Source organism: Dipteris shenzhenensis, chromosome 24 (genome assembly GCF_047967505.1).
Source record: "Dipteris shenzhenensis isolate YYH24624 ecotype China chromosome 24, Dip_SZ_1.0, whole genome shotgun sequence".
Classification (NCBI taxonomy): Eukaryota; Viridiplantae; Streptophyta; class Polypodiopsida; order Gleicheniales; family Dipteridaceae; genus Dipteris; species Dipteris shenzhenensis.
In genome coordinates, this window is record NC_141619.1 from 12186089 (window position 1) to 12206066 (window position 19978).

Consider the following 19978-nt stretch of genomic DNA (forward strand, 5'->3'; position numbering starts at 1 on the left):
CCATCCCCCAGGTGTAGTCTCTGTGTAGACTCTGCATACGTGTCATGATCCTGAGGGCTCTCATCCAGATCCTCGTCGTGCTGCAACAGCTCCATAAGCAGTGAGGGATAGTCTCCAGGACCCCATATGAGCAGCAATGGCACTGCCCCTCCACTCGCATCTGCTCCAACCACAGGCCGATGGGCAAGCCTCCGTGGCTACCAGATCCAGAAGAAGTATGAAATCTTCCTCGGCCACAAGCTGGACCACAACTGCGTCCAAAACTTGGAGCGAACATCCCGGGGCGCTCTCTGGGTTACCCAGTGTCTCTCCCTCGAGGGAGTCCACCTCGACGAGTCCATCTGAAGTCTCCTGCCAATCCGTGTGGTGTAGGAAAAGAAAGGCACCTCATCTATCGTCTCAGCTAGGCCGCACCCTGGAGGGCCAGAACCACTCCCCCAGGTCCCACTGGACCTCCCTTAGGGGTCTACTCTCCCATAGCCAGAGGCGCCATAGAGAGGCGTCCTACTTTGAGATACTAGGAGGATCAATGTGCCGCTCCTTCCCCAAGCGTCCTACCACTCTGATCATCAGCCAGTGTATCCCATCGAGACTCCCATCCATCTCAAGGTCACTCCCAGTGAGGGGCTGAAGTAGGCGTCCAAGTCCTACACGGAAGAAGCCGGGGTGCATGCTGCCGTGCTGCATCAAAATTCTCAAGGGAACACCAATACGGGAAAACTGCCCCAACCATCTGTTGTCTCTCCAAATGTGAAGTCCTTCCCACCAGGACTCAGGAATGGCTAAGTCGATCTCGCCCATCCGTTGCCCTACCCGTTTCAGATGCGCTAGGGCATCCAGCCTCGCCTCTGCCTACATAGGTAGTCTGCTCCAGTGACCAAAAGACCCTGCTGGACCACTGTCCCACTGTGCCCAGCCAATGTGAGTCCGCTGCCCAAGCATACGTCCCTCCTGATCTCTAACCTCTAGGTGCCATATAAGGGGCTAGCGCTCAGACTCCTCTTTGCATCTGGTTGGAGCACGGATGAGACCCCTTGCTAGTCTCTGCCAAACCCTGCGAAGACTCCTCCTCTAAGAAGATCCATCTATGTGAAGGCTGCCACTGTCCCCCAGTGCGTGGGGTGTTCCTCAGAAGCCCTCTCTGTAAGAGGAGCTTCTAAGGCTCGGCGCCTGGGGTGAGGCCACGAACCACCAACTTGCCCAGAAGGGCCCTGCTCTGCATCTCCGGATCAATGATACCCAAGTCCCCCAGTGCCTGCAGCATGATCACCGTCTCCCATGCTACTCGGGCCCTGGTGTTTCTCGTGTTGTCTGAACCTGCCTAGAGGAAGTTCCGTACCAACCGTCAGAGCTGCCCAATGCATCCTCTGTGAAAGCACCAACAGGAGGCAATATACCAAGCAATGGCAAGAAGGACTTGGTTTGCCACTAAGGCGCGACCTGCGAGGGAGAGTTTGGCCGAGCTCCAATAGAGAAGCTTCCGCTGAACACTCTCAAGGATCAGGGCAATCTGCTGTTTTGTTGTGATGTCAATACCCACCTTGCATCCGAGGTATCTCGTTGTCTGGCCCCGCGGTATCCATCTGAAACCAAAGTCACTCCCCCACTCACGGATCTCCTGTGTCTCCTCAAAGCCTGTGAAGAAGTCTATGGATTTCGTCGAGGTGATTTGTGCCCCGGAGGCCTCACAAAAGACAGCCATGGCGCCTCTGACTCTCTCTAGACTCGCTGTGGTGCCCTCAACATACAAGGCTGTGTCATCTACAAACTTCAAGTCAAGGAGCTCTTCCTCCTGACTGATTGGGAGCCTCAACCCTGTGAGACCCGCCACCTATGATCTCAAATAGTAGCCCAGAGCCTCCCAAAGCCCAGAGCCTCCGCTACATAAGTCCCTCAAGACTACTGTCGGAACGTGATCCCAAACTAGCTCTCGGGCCACAAGACCAACTGGGGTCATTCTCTCTATCTGAAAGAGCTGGCTTTAAAATCCAGTGGTGATGTTAAGAATCTCCTGCGGGTCAGTGTGCATGATGCCCTGCGAGTCCCAAAGCCACTATAGCTGTGTGCCGGTTGATCGGGGCCCAGTGGTTTGAAAGAACTGTCCCCTTGCTGTACCCATCGGGTCCAGGAGGAATGGTAGGAGAACTCAGCCCACCGCAGCTCCGTGTCTTGAAGCTCGAGACGAGCGCTCTCCAATCTGTCACCAAGCCACTGAGACACTGGGTCCTGCTCCCTCAACCTCTGGGTGCCACATAAGGGGCTAGCGCTCAAACTCCTCTCTGCATCTGGGCGGAGCATGGATGAGACCCCCTCCTAGTCTCTACCAAACCCTGTGAAGACTCCTTAGAAGGGGGGAGCCCTTCCCTGTAAGGGGGGCCTCTGAGAAGATCCATCTATGTGAAGGCTGCCACTGTCCCCCAGTGCATGGGGTGTTTCTCGGAAGCCCTCTCTGTAAGAGAAGCTTCCAAGGCTCAACACCTGGGGTGAGGCCACAAACCACCAACTTGCCCAGAAGGGCCCTGCTCTGCATCTCCGGATCAATGATACCCAAGCCCCCCAGTGCGTGCGGCATGATCACCGTCTACCAAGCTACTCGGGCCCTAGTGTTCCTCGTGCCGTCTGAACCTGCCTAGAGGAACTTCCGTACCAACCGTCGGAGCTGCCCAATGCATCCTTTGTGAAAGCACCAACAGGAGGCAATATTCCATGCAATGGCAAGAAGGACCTAGTTTGCCACTAAGGCATGGCCTGCGAGGGAGAGTTTGGCCGAGCTCCAATAGAGAAGCTTGCGCTGAACACTCTCAAGGACTCGGGCAATCTGCTGCTCTGTTGTGATGTCAATACCCACCTGGCATCCGAGGTATCTCGCTGTCTGGCCCGGCGGTATCCATCTGAAACCAAAGTCACTCCTCCACTCATGGATCTCCTGTGTCTCCTCAAAGCTCGTGAAGAAGCCTATGGATTTCATCCAATTGATCCATGCCCCTGAGGCCTCACAATAGATAGCCAAGGTGCCTCTAACTCTCTCTAGACTCGTTGTGGTGCCCTCAACATGCAAGGCCGTGTCATCTGCAAACTCCGAGTCAAGGAGCTCCTCTTGCCTGATTGGGAGCCTCAACCTTGTGAGAACCGCCACCTGTGATCTCAAATAGTAGCCCAGAGCCTCCGCTACAAACAAGAAGAGGAAGGGAGCTAGTGGGTAGCCCTGGCAGTCCGAGCGAGAGAGAGGAAAGGCCTCACCTGTGTGTCCTCCGACTAGAGCTCCCTACGTATAGCGCTGAAACTCCTCTGACCCATCTGTCTGAGAAACCCAATCTCCTCATAGTGCCCTTCAGGAAAGACCACTCCACCCTGTCGTAGGCCTTCTCAAAGTCCAAGAGAAGGATGGGAAGTGGCTGTGACTCCTCCTTGGACCAATCCACTGCCTCCTAGAACATGAAGATGTTGTCCAAGATGCTGCGCTCCTAGACAAATCCAGTCTATGTGTCATGGATGATGTCGGTAAGATGAGACCATAACCGCAAACTCAAGACCTTGGCGAGAATCTTGTATGCAGTATCAAGTAGAGTGATCGGCCTCCACTATTGGATATCTAACCTATCTCCCCCTTTCGGGATCAAACAGATTCACCCCCAGTGCAAGGATTGAGGGAGAAGGCCTGTGTCAAAAATCTCCTGGCAAGCTAAGCGGAAAGGGGTGGAGATACTCTCCCAGAAGTTCCGAATGAAGGCCGGAGTCAAGCCATCCTCCCTCGGGCACTTCTGGGTCGGGAGAGCCTTGAGGGCTTCCTAGAGCTTATCATCTGTGAAAGACTCCTCAAGTCTGCTGCATAAGTCCCTCGAGACTACTGTTAGAACGTGATCCCAAACTAGCTGTCGGTCTACAAGACCAATTGGGGTCATCTTCTTTGTTTGAAAGAGCTGGCTATAAAATCCGGTGGTCATGTCAAGAATCTCTTGTGGATTAGTGTGCATGATGCCTTGCGAGTCTTGAAGACACTGTAGCTGTGTGCCGGTCAATCGGGGCCCAGTTGTCTGAAAGAACTGCTTCGTCATCATGTCCCCCTACTATACCCATCGGGCTCAAGAGGCGGTAGGCCCGAGAGGAATTGTAGGAGAACTCAGCCCGTCGCATCTCCATGTCCTAAAGCTCCAGATGAGTGCTCTCCAATCTATCACTAATTCACTGAGACATTGGGTCCTGCTCCTTGAGCATCTCGATGGAGACGAGGTCTCTCCTCAAAGCCCGCTCGCGCTCCTGAAGGGTCCTCCTCCGCCTAAGGGCATGGGCCTACAGCTCCACACTGCTCCTCTAAATCGCATCGGCAACCCACGCAGCCCAGCCCTCGCCTCACTCTACATGCAGTGGTCCAAGTGGGAGAGGGACATCATTGGGGTCATGGAAAGCTTTCCAAAGGCTTCTAGAGAAGACCAAATCTCAGTTGACAAAACATCTCAAAGGGAGTGCGGGGAGGATCTTGCAGATTGAGGTAGCCCTTCCAGCGGATTAGGTAGACATAGATGATATGCCACTTGCTTGCTCCACTTGGGCAGGTACTTTTACGAGAGGCGGTGTTCCTCTTCAGGTTTTGGCCTTTCGCGATGCATATGAGGATGCTTTGGTTTTTAGTGTGCATGATGGTGGCAGATTGCTCAGGTCCACAGAGGACATCTTGCTTGAGTCTGCTTTTCAGCCTATCAGGGTTGTAGGTCTTTTGGTGCAGGGATCAGATTTAGAGTGATTCCTCGACCCAGACCCCCGGCTTCTCTCCACTGGATCTCGGAGGCTTTGGCTCTATGGGGGAGTTCCCATTAGGTATTTGCAGTAAGACCCTGGAGAGTGGGAGTGGATTGACATAGGGCATCTAGAGAAGAGCATCCCCTTCTTTTGTTACACAGTCAACAATGCCAGGAGATTCCAGCTCAGTAGTAGAGGTTGGACACTTTCTAGAGTTCCTCATTGGGAGACATTTGATATCACTGCGGATTTGCAGAGGTGCTTCTGGAAGAGATTCTGGAAATCCCACATGAATAGAAAGATCACTCTCTTCTTTTGGCTTTCTATCCATGGTGGGATTGCAGTGAGCCTTTGGAGATCTAGGTTCGGAGCCGACCCTACTTGCCCTCATTGCCTCTTTACTTTGAAGACTATTCAGCATTGCTTATGGTATTGCAGATAGGCGAGGATGATTTGGATGGGGGTAGCTAGGATTTTCAGTCACTTTGCCCACTTCCCATTCTTTATGACATGGGGCTCAATGGCTTGGCTTTCTTTTACAAGGCCTTAGGTATTCTATGAGAGACTTGACACCTCTCGGGCCATTTTGATTCGACGTCATCAGGTTGAGTCTTGCTCTTTGGATGTAATACCACACCTTCCCTTTGCAGCTGTACATGCCTCTGTGGATACCTCTTGGGAGATTCTAGCGAGCATAGCAGCCTGGCATATCTAGAGAGCCAGATGCACAGAGGCATTGGAGGGAACTCAGGTTCATCCCTCGCACACATTGGCTAGTATCTGGACAGACACCATACATACCTTGATGGCTGTATGGACGAGTATGCAAGGAGACTCCCGTGCAGCCTCAGCTAGGAGGGCTTCTTTCCTCAGGGAATGGAAGGATTCTCCTTTCTTCCTTGAGACTCCTACAGGGTTGATGTGGCACTTTCAGCCTCGACCTTGGTTGTTTTCCACCTCACTTTGAGGGGGTTTATTTAACCTCATGATTGATTTCATGATGTATTCCGCTTTGAGCTTGCTCTCGCGGGTTTTTTCTCTTACTTAATAGAAGTCTCTTTCTTGGAAAAAAGAAAAGAAAAGATGGAAGCTCCTTCACAGGAGCATGTGAAGTGACAGGAGCAACCTCGTCCGCACAAGGAACTAGGACAGGAATATCTCCTGCCTATAAGGGAGGGTCTATGGCTCAGCAACTCTGATTGGCACCCAACGGGGGACGACTAGAAGAGGACATGCTAATGATCCTGTTCGCGCTGCAAAAGAAGGTCCGAGACGACGAGAAGCTGACGGTCTTGGGCAAGAAGTGGAAGGTCCAGCAACGCGAGAAGTGGCAGGATGTGTAGTAGATCATGAAGTAGGTCCAGCCGAGGTGGTGCTATGAGGCGCTACACCCGTGGACCTTTTAGACCTTTTCTTTTTTCTCTTTCTTCGAAAATCTCTAGCAAAATGCCCAGGGGTCCTGCAGATCCTACACTAATCGTGTCTCCCAATGATCTTGAGTCTCTGACTAAAGAAGGAGCCATCTAGACGTTGGAGCATGATGTGGTTATCTACAATGTTAGGGTCAGAGACAACGACCCTAACACGTGGTATCCTATCCGACCTGACTGCCTCTGTTGCAGAAGAAGGCATCCCAAGAAAGGGGGGGGGATCTCGGTGACCATCTTGAAAGCGGCTCCAATGGAAGATAAGAGTTAATGGTATACGTGAGGGAGGCCGGGGAGTCTGAGAGGAAGATGTGAAAATGTCCGGTCATCCTCCTTTGCAGGGCCAAAGCCCAATGAGAAAGGTGGAGGTCATTAATGTTATAAATGCTTAGTCTTGGTGCTCTTTCACGCCATTCGTTTCATTTAAAAGGTTCATTAGAAATCCCTCGTGGAGCTCAATGCCAAAGGACTTGCTTGAAGCATTGTACCTGCTGCATTCGGGGAATAAAAAACAACCTAAAAGAAACCTCGACCAAGTAGATGAACATCTGTGAGATGCCCTGTGAGGTCTCCAGGTAAAGCGGCTAGCATCCAGTACCTTGCCTGTGAGCTGGAAGGGTGGGACCCATGGATGTGAGCAAAGAGCGAAGTCGAGTTCTCCTGCTCTGTATCTTTTCTGAGCTATAGCAACTTGTCTTTTGAGAATGTGATGGTTTTCGCGGCCGGTGGAACCGGGTGAGGATTGGCTGAAGGCAGAGGCATCGTCAATCGGGCTGAGAAGGCCGACTCAAACACTGTTGAGCTCTGTCCGACTAAAAAAGCTGGAGAAGAGGGTGAAGGTGGACGGTGAGGCTGAGAGGGGGGCTAGAAGAGGCTGAGAGGGAGGATAGAAGAGGGCAGAAAGGAGAGGGGTTGAGGGAGGAGGGGAGGAGATGTAGAGGGCTTATGTTAGGCGAGGAGGAAGGGGCTGAGGGAGGGGCTGAGAGGCTGAGAGGCTAAGAGAGGCAGGGGAAGGGGGCGGGGCGGCTGAGGAGGGGGCTGAGATAGGGGCTGAGGGGGCGGGGGAAGGGGGTTGGAGAGGGGCTGAGGGGGGTGGGGGAGGAGGCTGAGGGTACGGGGGAACGGGCTGAGGGTGCGGGGGAAGGGGGCGGGGGTAGAGGGTGGGGGAAGGGGACTGAGGGGATGGAGGTAGGGAGGCAAGGAGGGGCTGAGGGAGGAGGGAGAGGGGAGGCAGAGAGGGGGATGAAGGGAAGGAGGAGAGAGGGGTGGGAAGGGAGGCAGGGAGAGGCTGAGAGGGTTCAGCAAGGGGAGTCGGGGAGCAGCAGCAGCAACCTGCAGGTGCATTACTTGCTCAAATTCAAGAGGGTAAACTTTGAATTTCTTCCGTAGCTGCCACTATCTAACTGTCTCATATTTTTCTGCAAAGGTTGTTATATTAAATCTTGTACTTGTTATTTTATCCTAAATACAATGTATTACCTTGCTCAAAGAGCTTAGTGCTGATTGTTATCATGGTAAAAGGAATGTGGCTTCATGCAAAGTTTAGGCCATTCTTATATGCTCTCAACAGATTATCTGTTTGGCAATGTCTAGATTGGTGACAAGATGTTCCCAGAAGTTTGGCTGCCACAACATCCTTCACTAAACTTAAAGCCTCCTAGATACCTGCAGACACGTCGGGTTGTCAATCCTCTTGATCCAAAGTATAATTTACCCTCTGGAAAGTGCTTGATTCCTTCTGGTGAAAAGGTATCTTCTCAGACAAGCAGATATGCCCCGATGTGAAGAAAATATGATCAATATGAGGGCGTGTCACTTCTTTTTTATCTCTGATGATAAATTGTCTTTGTTTCTGCTCTTCTGGCTCAAAAAAACTCTCAGATTGTTTTCACAAAAAGAGTGACAGATCTGATGGACACAAGTGATATTCCTGGTACCAAACCAGGTTCAATTTGCAAACGGCCATTAAGATCCTATATTCCATCTTCTTACACAGAAGATGAGGGATTCCATCCTACCAAAAGGACTCATATGTAAGCAAAATGAAAAAATTGATTATGTTTTTGAATAGGAAATGAATCTGTCATACATTGTCACTCCTTATTTTTATTCAATGTGAAGTTAAACTAAATTGTACATATGAAATGCAGTCGAAAGCAGACAACGATTGGACAAGGATTGGAATTATTTGATATTGATATTGGTAAAAGACAATTTGGATTCAAGAGAACAATCATGTCTAATCCACTTGAACCTGTCTACTCAAGTGAGCCTGAGAATATGTTTGATAGAAGTAAGTACAACTCATTTTCAGAACAACTCGATGATATTGTAACAATGGACACCTGTGGAAATAAGTTTTAGGTATCATTTATGAATTTCAGTTGTTGCCTAAAGACAAAGTAATTGCATATCTCATTTAAAGTTCAGATAAAGTAAAAGAAAACATGTTTCCCACATTGTCAATAACTAAATTGTTATATTATAGACTTTGGTGTTCCCGAGACATAGAAAAGTCACTCTCTTTTTCTTATTCTCCCTTGGAAGCATGTTAGACAATATCCTGCACATGAAGACCATAAATGAGAAAAAGTATTCTGACTTTCTATCCATGCATGGATTGCAATGGATCAGTGGAGGGGTATTTTTGGAGCTGTCCTTGGTGCTCTTCAGCTGCCACGTTTGTCTAGCACTGCCTTTGGAAGTGTAGACAGGCCAAGATTTGGATTGGGATTGCAGATCTGTTGTGCAGATTTTCCTCCTCCCTTTCTTCGTTGTTGCGGCTGTAACTCTTGCTCAACAAAGTTCATGTTCAGACAAAGTAAAGAAATCATGTTTCCCACATTGTCAAGAACTAAATTTTTATGCTCTAGACTTTGGTGTCCCTCGGGAATAGAAAAGTTACTCTCTTTTTCTAGCTTTGTATCCATGGAGGGATTGCAGTGAATCACTGGGAGGAGTATATTTGGAGCTGATCCCTCGTCCTCAGCGCTCTTAAGCCACCAAGTCTATCTAGTGTTACCTTTGGAGTGCAGGCAGGCCACTGGGATTGCAGATCTATTGTGCAGATTTTCCTCCTCCCATTTCTTCATTACTTGGGATTCTCGAAAACACACCGGTACCGCCGGCTACAGCTCCCGCTCCCCATCACCCACCTACCTCCTCCCCCACCGTGCTCCCACCCTACTGCCCTACTACCTTCACCTTGCTGCCTCCTCCCCCACTCTACCGCCCCTCCCTTGCTGCCTTCCTCTTCCTTTCCCTCTATCTCATAGTTGCAGTCCCCTCCCCATCTACTATATTCTATCTTGTTTGTACCCTTGAATCAATCATAATACTTTCTTCAATATCATCTCGAAGGCAAAAAGCACTTCTCCACATGACCTACAATCCTTGACATACTATAATGCAATAGGAATAAGCATATTATCCGTAGATCTAGCTAACTTGCCTCCAGGATCAACATCAAAGACCAAGGCATCCATGTCTGATCCTCATAGTCCTACAACCTATATTGCGATCCTTGATCTCCTAAAGGCAACCCGCCAAGTATCTCGAGAGTTAAACCTATCACCCAAAAGAACCCAATCCAAGGATATCGCTGCATTGATCTATTGGATTCTCCCTATATTTCCTCTAAGGTAAGTAGTACATAGAGTTTTTTTATCATATGGAAGGCTTTTGAAGATCTTCCAAGCGCACACAAAGGAAGCAGGACCTCTCTCCATCTAGACCACTGCATGTAGTGCAAAGTACCAAGTGGTATTCCATGATCAAGTATACTATCATTCCACATTACTGGCTACCTATCAATCTCTTTTCGAGAGGAAGGGGGTGATAGCATGTCCACTAGGTATTATCCCTTACAGGTGCATTGGCCTTTAAGTGGGAGGTTCAATCCGAGATTTTAAGGAAAAGTTACGATGCCTGGTATGCCCATGATTTACAGTTTTGACAATCTATGACAGCAGCAAGAAAAGTGAGCAGGAGGCTGTTTTTTCTTTTTTTTCAAGAAAAAGACTTCTATTAAGTAAGAGAAAAAACCCGCGAGAGCAAGCTCTAAGCGGAATACATCATGAAATCATGAGGATAAATAAACCCCCTCAAAGTGAGGTGAAAACAACCAAGGGTGAGGCTGAAAGTGCCACCTCAACCCTGTAGGAGTCTCAAGGAAGAAAGGAGAATCCTTCCATTCCCTGAAGAAAGAAGCCCTTCTAGTTGAGGCTGCGCGAGAGTCTCCCTGCATACTTGTCCATATGGCCATCAAAGTATATACGGTGTCTGTCCAAATACTAGCCAATGTGTGCGAGGGAACTAGCCAATGTGTGCGAGGGATGAACCTGAGTTCCCTCCAATGCCTCTGTGCATCTAGCTCTCTAGATATGCCAGGATGCTATGCTCGCTAGAATCTCCCAAGAGGTATCCACAGAGGCATGTACAGCTGCAAAAGGAAGGTGTGGTATCACATCCAACAAACAAGACTCAACCTGAAGACATCGAATCGAAATGGCCCGAGAGGAGTCAAGTCTCTCATAGAATACCTGAGGCCGTGTAAGAGAAAGCCAAGCCACTGAGCCCCATGTCATAAAGAATAGGGAGTGGCCAAAGGGACTAAAAATCGTGGCGACCCCCATCCAAATCATCCTCGCCTATCTGCAATCCTAAAGCAATGTTGAATAGTCTCCAAAGCAAAGAGACAACGAGGGCAAGTAGGGTCGATTCTGAACCTGGATCTCCAAAGGTTCACTGCAATCCCACCATGGATAGAAAGCCAAAAGAAGAGAGTGATCTTTCTGTTCCCGTGGGATTTCTAGAGTCTCTTCCAGAAGCACCTCTGCAAATCTGCAGTGATATCAAATGTCTCCCAATAAGGAACTCTGGAAGGTCTCCAAGCTCTACTACTGAGCTGGAATCTCCTGGCATTACTGACCGTGTAACAAAAGAAGGGGATGCTCTTCTCTCGATGCCCTGCGTCAATCCACTCCCACTCTCCAGGGTCCCACTGCAAGGTCCCACTGCAAATAGCTAATGGAAACTCCCCCGTAGAGCCAAAGCCTCCAAGATCTAGTGGAGAGTAGCCAGGGGTCTGGGTCAAGGAACCACTCTGAATTTGATCCCTATACCAAAAGCCCTACACCCCTGATAGGTTGAAAAGCAGAGTCAAGTAAGATGTTCTCTGTGGACCTTAGCAATTTGCCACCATCATGCACACTAAAAACTAAAGCATCCTCATGTGCATCTCGAAAGGCCAAAACCTGAAGAGGAACACCGCCTCTCATAAAAGTACCTGCCTAAGTGGAGCAAGTGAGTGGCAAATCATATGTGTCTACCCAATCCATTGGAAGGGCTGCCTCAATCTGCAAGAGCCTCCTTGCACTCCCTCTAAGATGTGCTGTCAACTGAGATTTGGTCTCCTTTGGAAGCCTGCGGAAAGCTTTCCATGACCCCAAAGATGATGTGGGTCCCCTCTCCCACCTGGACCACTGCATGTAGAGTGAGGCACCAAGTGGTCTACCATGATCATCCAATATACTGTCACTCCACATGATCGGTTGCCTATCAATCAGGAGGTTGTTTTGAGCAATGAATATCAGAGAATCCATAAGGATTTTTTGTCTGTAGTTTGTAGAGCTATCAGTTGGTTACAATTTTGCTGTTTAGAGTTTTGGCATCCGAGTTATCATTGAAAAGATATTGGCTGTCCAAAACAGGGAAAAGTTGCTGCATACTGCTGTAATTTCAGCACTTTGACTGGCCATTGCAGTTGGCACATTTGGGGCTGATTTGTTGGTGTTTTTTTTGGGCATCCTTGCATTGCTTTTGGAGGTGTATATTCAGCCGTCATTATGGCTTCTTCATCGGAGAATGCATTGTTCAATATCGAGAAGTTAGATGGCACGAACTTCTCGTACTGAAGGAACAAATTTACAATGTATTGGTGAAGAAGAAGCAGGTGAGACCTATCAAGGTCAAAGGTGTTAAGCCAGATGATTGTTGAGAGACTATGCTCAACATCATGTGATTATATGTGCGTAGCACTAACACATATAGAGTGCTATAAAGGAAAGGGTTAGATGCCGTAACCCTAACCCTAAATGGGTTTGTATATATTCTACATTTTCAACGAAATCTAGTGTACAGTTAGTCATTTGTGGTGTGCTCTCTAGCTGTGCCCTCTCTCCTCATCTCCACTCTTCTCCTCGCCCCTCTTCATATTTTTTCATGGTATTAGAGCTCCCTTGCCTTCCGTTAAGGCATTGAGATCCTTGCGAGAGTGATTGAGAGATTGAGAGGTTCTCTTGAGTGTTCTTCGAGCAAGTTCACTTCCGTTGAGAGAAGATATCCCTTCTTGTGATAGAAAAAAACTGATGTATCTTGTGATACCATGCACGAGGTACTCTCCCCCATTGTCGGAATTGAGTGTTCCAATTCTAAAAATTGTTTGGTTCTCCGCCAATGCCTTGAACTCCTTGAACCAATTAAACACTTCAAATTTGCATTTCATGAGCAAGAGCCACGTGAGCCTGGAATAGTCATCAATGAATGTAACAAAGTGCCGATTCCCTCTATTGGTAGTTACATTCATGAACTCCTTGAATCAATTAAACACTTCAGATTTGCATTTCATGAGCAAGAGCCACGTGAACCTAGAATAGTAGTCATCAATGAATGTAAAAAAGTACCGATACCCTCTATTGGTAGTTACATTCATTGGTCCATAAAGATCACTATGCACAATCTGCAAAACCCTATGTGCTCTTACTGAGGCTGGGCCATCCTTTTATAAAGGTAGGCGATGTAACTTTCCAAGTGCACACCCTTCACACACCTCTTGAGCAGGCTGTTGTAATTTTGGCAAACCTTCAACCATATTATGATTATGCATGTATGCCAATGCATTGTGATGCACATGACCAAACCTAGCATGCCATAAATCATTAGGAGTACCATACGAGACAGCCAAAGCATGCTGATTATAGGGTTGAGCATCAAGCTTGTAAAGATGCATGCTGGCCTCATAAGTGTCTGTAGCCCCAGATATTTTTGAGAGACTTGATTCCTCTTGGGCTCTTCACATCCGACGACACCTTGTGGAGTCGTGCTCTCTAGAGGATGTTGCGGCCACTCTTTTCAGGGCTGCTCACTCCTCGGTCGACTCTCCATGGGAGATCCTAGCTAAGATGCACTGAGGCTTTGGAAGGTTCTCAGGTTCACCCTTCTCAGATCTTGGCCAGAACTTGGACAGATACGATACACACTCTGATGGCCATTTGGGCGACCATGCAGGGATCATCTTGAGCAGCCTCCTCCAGGAGAGTTACTTTTCTCAAAGATTGGAGAGACTCTCCCTTCTTTGCTGAGACTTCTACAGGGTTGAGATGGCATTTTCAGCCTCAGCCTTGGTTTCTTTCTACCTCATTCCTCTGAGGTGTTTTTTATTTCATGCTTAGCATGGTGTATTTCCGCACAAAGCTTGCTCTAGCGGGTTTCTTTCTTACTTAATAGAAATCTCTTTTTTGAAAAAATAAAAGAAAAAAGTTTGACCTTCCAACATGGACAGGTCATTGAGATTATTGTTCAAAGCAATGCTTCTTGCTTCATTCTTGACATTCCACATACTTTTCAATTTGTCCCAAGCACCCTTTGCATGTTTGCACGACTAATGGTTGACTTAATGTCCATCTTCATTGATGATGCAATCAAAAACTCCCTCGGGTTGGGACGATGAAATGGGTGTTGCTCCTCCCCGCCCTAGCTGTTGCTAGCCTCCCCCTTCCCTCTTAGACAACCCCTCCCCTCTTAGTCAGTCCCTCCCCCTCCTCTCAACCCCCTTCCCTGCCCTCTCTTGCTGCCCCCCTCTCCTGCCATCTCCCTCTCCCCTCCCGACTGTCATCCCTGCCCCTTCCCGCGCTCCTTTACCCCGCCTTCCCCGTCCCTCTTCCCTCTCCCCCTCCCTCAGCCCTCAGCCCCGCCCCTTCTCTGCCCCCCTTTGCCCCCTCTCCCTCGCCTCCCCTTCGTCCTCCCCCGCCCCTTGTCCTTTCTCTCCCCGCCCCTTGTCCTTCCTCTCCCAGCCCCTCCCCCGCACCCCTTCACTTGCGCCCCTCACCCTTCTCTCCTGGCTACCCTCCTCCCCCCCCGCCCCTTCATTTTCCTCTCCTGGTCTCCCTCCATGTCCAACACCTCCCTTAGCACCCCCCCCCCCTCCCTCGGTCTACCTCTCGTCCTTCCCCTTCTCCTGTGCCCTTGGGCTTCTTCCTCTAACACACTTTCTAGAGCGGACAGACTAATATTGTGTTCGAGTCGGCCCTCTCACCGCGATTGGTGATGGACCATCAACCCTCGTCTACTTCTACGGCCACGAAAACAATTACGTTTTCAAAAGAGGAGTTGCAGCAACTCAAAAAAGTCACAAAGCAGGAGAGTTCCACTTCCCTCTTTGCTTGCATCCATGGGTCCCACCCTTCCAGGTTATAGGTCAGGGACTGGATGCTCGCAGCTTTACCTGGAGACCATGCACAGCACATCACAGAGGTTCGTCTACTTGGTTGAGGCTTCTTCCAGTTGGTTTTTGACTCTCTAGATGCAGGAGATAGTGTTCGAGGCTACTAGTCCCTTGACACTGAGTTCCAAGAGGATTTTCTTGATGTCCTTCACTTTGGGCTTTGATCTTGTGGAGGAGGATAGCCAGGTCACTTCACTCTTCATCAGATTCCTCGGCCTCCCGCAGGTTTACCATCGACTCTTATCTATTATTGGAGCCACCTTCGGCTTGGTCACCGAGATCCCTACTCTACCTGGCATGCCTTCTTCTGTAGCAAAGACAGTCAGATCAAATGAGGTGCCACGTGTTAGGGTCATTGTCTTGGATCCTAATATCATGGATGACCACATCATGCTTCAGCGTCCAGATGGCTCATTCTTCAGGAAGAGAGTTGACATCGCTGGGAGACAAGAATAGTGTAGGGTTTGTAGGACTCCTGGGAACTTTGCCAGAGGTCGCCTAAGGAAAAAGAAAAGACCTAAGAGATCCATGGGTGCAACGCCTCATCGCACCACCTTGGTGTTACGCTCAAGTTGAGGCAACATGACCTTGGAAGGGTCAGTCGATATTTTCCTTTAAAGGATCAATGTTTGTATTATATTTGTTTGGGCTTCACGTAAATGATTAAAAAGGAATCAAGGTCAAGGTCCTTGGTGAGGTTGACATGGCACAAGACTAGGTGGATCTAAGGCTAAGGGGTCTAAATGCATCTAAATGCATTAAATGTGCCAAGGGGCAAATTATTTTAATGTTATCCCAAGAGAGGGGTAAATGGTGCATTTAGGAGGCACCCTAAATTGAGGACATGTGGCATACTAGATCCATCTAGGGAATTGGGGCTTGGTGGGTTTTGCAAGCAAGAGCTATTCACGTGTGATTTTTTTTCGAGAGAGCTAGCGACCACCGAGGTTGGCTGGGAGGAAAGTGTGTGTGCCTATGCCCATGATTTACAGAGAAAGTTAGGCATTAACAGTTTATATTGTAATATTTTAGTATTAGAGCCGGTTATTGGAAAAGGGGGATTATAGATGAACGGATTACGAGAGGTTTTGGGCCAGGAAGCCACGCGACCATGAGCTGAATTCAAGAAACACAGCTGCTAGCTGAATGCGAGCAAACATTCGGTAGCAGTGATGCGATACATTCTCCAACTGCGACGATGCTACTAATAACTTTGTGTCGAATTTTTGTCAAACAATAATGTGAAGTGATTTCGGACCTTCTAGAGTCAAAGAACCAGAGAGAGAGGATCATACCAGCGTGAAAGCCGATGCTTCCCTGGATGATTTGAACGTTGTTACCCTCCAAGCTTGAACAATCAATTCGCAAGTCTAAAAGAATATACTTCAGTGCTCAGGTCAATAGAGAAGTTTGTCAATGTTAGAGCTACGTTGGATATCAGAGTGGCGCACGTGCTAGTTTGCGGGTGGTTACCTTCAGGGCTCCTTGGCATCGCGGTGGGCTAGCTGTTGTTATATTTTGGTATCAGATGGAGCGCATGTCCTATTGAGCGGACGGGGGATTTCCTGTGTGCATATTATGATAGGCAGGAGACTGCTTGTCGAAGTCCCAGTCTATGTATTTGTAGAGCTGGGCGTTGTGTTTGCTGCTACAACATGGTTACTTTGCATGTAGCATCCAGAACAGATACTCACAGAGATTAGGTGAATCCCATAGAGTCGGTGATAGGATAAAATCTGTATATATTTTTCTCCACATAGATTGTGCATGAGGGTAGACACTGAACACATGATAGTGTTAACTTGCGGGTTGTGTGTGAATAAGCCAATGTAACTGGCTGCACATGTAAAAGACCTTTTTATTTTGAACTTGAAAGACTAAAAGTTTTTTGCAGGGACTTATTAGGGAGATGATGAAATGCAATGTGGTTGTACCAGACTTCCAGAGCAAGGGTATCCAGTGTGTTGTCAAGTGAAATGTTTTTGGGGTCATGTAAAGTCAAGTCATGAAGGGTTTTTTTTAATATTTTCCTGAGTCAATGTGCACTTGTATGTTACGGGAATTCGATATGTCTTGGTGCCCACGTCAAGGGGCTTTTCATATGTGTTTATGGGGAAGCATGCAAGCTTTAATGTGCATGCTAATGTGTGTGGTAATTGTGTGACTAAAGGTCCAAAATGTGCATTTAATGTGATTTGGGGGAAATGTCTTGAGAGTGGTAAAATGTCACTAGTGAGGTGGCAGATTAGGCTGAGGTGGCTGGACAGATTGAGAAGGCATCGTGCACATACATGTGGCTACGTAATAGAAGAGGGAAGCTTCTGGTTGATGAGCGAGCATGGTACGTGGAGTCTTGGGCTTGCAGATAAAGGAGAAGAGGGAGGAGTCGAAAAAGGACGGACGAACTGTACGAAGAGCTGGGTGCGATAGTGGGAGGCTCGGAGAGTGAAGAGGAGAGAGCAGCGCAAGGATCGCAACTGCTAGATGGTTGAAGGGCTACACTGTAGGAGGATGATTCCGTAGATGAAAGAGACTGTGTGTGTGCATAAACGAAGGGCTGAGTGCCTATGAAGAATACGGGCTAGTACGTGATGAGAAGGGAGCTTTGGGAACAAGCGTAGCCTTGCATCGGATGGCGTGCGTTGAATGAAGGCTAGAAAGAGCCGTACGGGTGGTACGGAATCTGAAGTGTGGATTTTATACGGGGTGCAATCGTTGATCAGTACGGGCTGGTAGTATGGTGCCTTGATTACAGGTTGAACAGGCACGTACGGGTCATTAAAGATGGCTTCTACGAGCTGTACGGAAGATGGCCGTCATTAAATGCAGACTGTACGGATTTCTGTGTGGTTGTGCGGGCCTACTGTCGTACGTATAATTGTACGGCTGCTTGTACGGTGAATATACCTGTAGGTTTTCAGATGATGGTACCCGCCAGTTCTTCTTTGGAACAGCTTGTGGCCTTGGGAATCGTGCTGGCCATTGAGCAGTGGGCTGTGGGTTCATAGTGTTTTGAGGCTGATTGCTTTCTGAGTTTTTTTTTTGGGGAAAAGTGCAGTTCTAAGTTCAGTTTGTTTCGGGCTGTGTAGTCTCTCCCCTCTTTCAAAGAGTCTGGGTGTGTTCTAGTCAAATTTTGTGGGAGGTTGACTTGTTACTTGTGTGCTCTGGATACCCGCTCTGAAGGTCGGTGCATAGGCTCTACCTTAAGAGCTACCATATTACAGTACTGATCCCGAAGAAGTCCTGAAGATACGATTTTGTCTCTAGAGTTGGATTCTGAAGAAGTGGATATGATTGTATGGGGTCAGCAATAAAGTACTGAGTCATTTTGTGTTTCTTGTGTTTCTTCTTTTTTCACATCATTGTGTTGGCGATCCTGCTGGGGACGGTCTTTGTTTTGGTGAGTGAAAGTCCACCCAAGTCAAGGAGTACTCAGTGATCTTGGAAAATGGCTCAAGATTTTGCAAGATTTTATGGTTTACCCAATGAAGACCCCGAAAAGTTTATTGAGAGTATGGAGTTCACAGCTCTTGTAAAAGACAGAAATGCACCCAAAGTGTTGCTGCAATTTTTATTTTTTTGCTTGATGGGAGAAGCCCATACATGGTTGCAGGAATTTCAGGCCAGTTTTCAAAATGAGCAAGGAGAACGCAGGAATCTCACTTATGGAGAGGTAAGAAGTGGTTTTTTAGCACGGTTTGCATGTACCAGGGATGCAGATGGAGTATGGAGGGAGTTATGTGCTTTGTATCAAAGGAAAGACCAAACTGTGGATGATTATGTGAGTAGATTTATGGTCATGTGGAATAAATGGCAGGCAATTCTTTTGCCAGAAGTACCACCTCGTGTCATAAAGAAGGGTAGATTTATTGCAGGATTAAAGCGTGAGATACAGGTGAAGGTTGAGGTGAAGGACCTGCCAACTTTTGAGGAAGCCCTGAGAGTGGCTAAGGAGAAAGAGAGGAAGCAAAGAAGGATGATTCAGTTGGAGTACGGTGTGCCCGTTGTTCCTTCTATTATGGAGATGCCTGTGCAGAATGTAATTGAGCCAGTGAGGCCAGAAGAAAAGAAAGAGGGATCAATGAAGGATGAAATTCATGAAATGGCTGAATTAATGAAGAATCTCAGTTTAAACCTTATGGCAGGAAGAGGACGAGGGACTCCAGGTGGTAGAGGAGCAGGTAATGCATCCAATTCAAGTGTTCAAGCACCTTTGCAAGGCGGGAGAGGACGAGGAGTGTACGCTCCGTATGTGCAATGCTTCAATTGTCTAGATTGGGGACATTATAGTACACAATGTGATAAGCCCCCCAGAGTTGGCGGTGATGTGTACCCACTTCCTTCAAATTTAAATGACAGGTCAACTGATCATGGAGTGGAGATAAAAGAGCCTGGACCTTCAAGTAGTAACGGAGTAAAGAAGGTTTCTTTTTGAAGATAAAGGGAAAGGTAAGTTTGTCAGCGTGCTTGGATTGGAAGAGAGTGATTTGGATGTTTTGCCTCTTGGGAAGAGAGACAGGGATGAAGAAGGAGAGCCAAGTGTTAAAAAGAGTAAGCAGGTTGAAGATGTTGTTACTTACCAGAGGAAAAAGGTAAGGAAGCCCAGACAGAAATACAAAATAGCTGATTATCCCTTGGGGAAGGAGCAGGCTGAATATGACTTGATTGCTGATTTGTCTAACAGAAAGGTGGATATTACTTTTGCACAGATGGTTGGGCTTTGTCCAAGGCTGAAGAGAGAATGGAGGAAAGCTGTAAATCCAGGTAAGAAGAGAGTTGTGCATAAAGTAGCAAAAAATATTATGTCTATATCGGAGCTTCCTGATATTTGCCCTTCGGTGGAGGCATGGCATAAAGGATATGAGCTTGGAGAGGCATACATTGATGGAGGTCCCTGATGACTCAATCTTGTGTTGAGAGGTTGGGTTTGGAGGTTACTGATCCTTCTCATTTCCGAATAAGAATGGCCAACCACGCCAGAGTGAAGAGTTTGGGGGTAGTGAAGGATTTGGATGTGGAAGTCTTCAATGTGCATTGCAGAATAGATTGTCATGTTATGCCGGCCGGTATGGGTGCTTACCCTCTCATTTTAGGCAGACCTTGGTTGAGGAAAGTGGGAGCTATTCAAAATTGGGGGAAGGGAATAATCTCAATATATACATCTAATGGTAAAAAGTTCAGTTTTGATACGGTAAGTCATGCTGAGATATCAAGCCCAATCGAGGAAGAAGAAAAGCAGAGTGAGACCACGAGTGAAGAAGAAAGTAGTACTACTTCTGACAGTGATGAAGCTCAGGTTGCTTTCATTGAG

At 47.9% G+C, this 19978-nt stretch overlaps 1 protein-coding gene across 1 annotated transcript in view; it reads left to right on the forward strand.

The window, feature by feature from the left end:
• Positions 1 to 19978, forward strand: part of LOC147886231 (uncharacterized) — a 352191-nt gene that overhangs the window by 72191 nt on the left and 260022 nt on the right. Inside the window, exons 2-4 of the mRNA XM_087395069.1 lie at positions 7758 to 7913; positions 8046 to 8197; positions 8315 to 8457. Of these exons, the coding sequence (XP_087251195.1) occupies positions 7758 to 7913; positions 8046 to 8197; positions 8315 to 8457 (451 nt within the window). The remainder of the gene's footprint in view (positions 1 to 7757; positions 7914 to 8045; positions 8198 to 8314; positions 8458 to 19978) is intronic.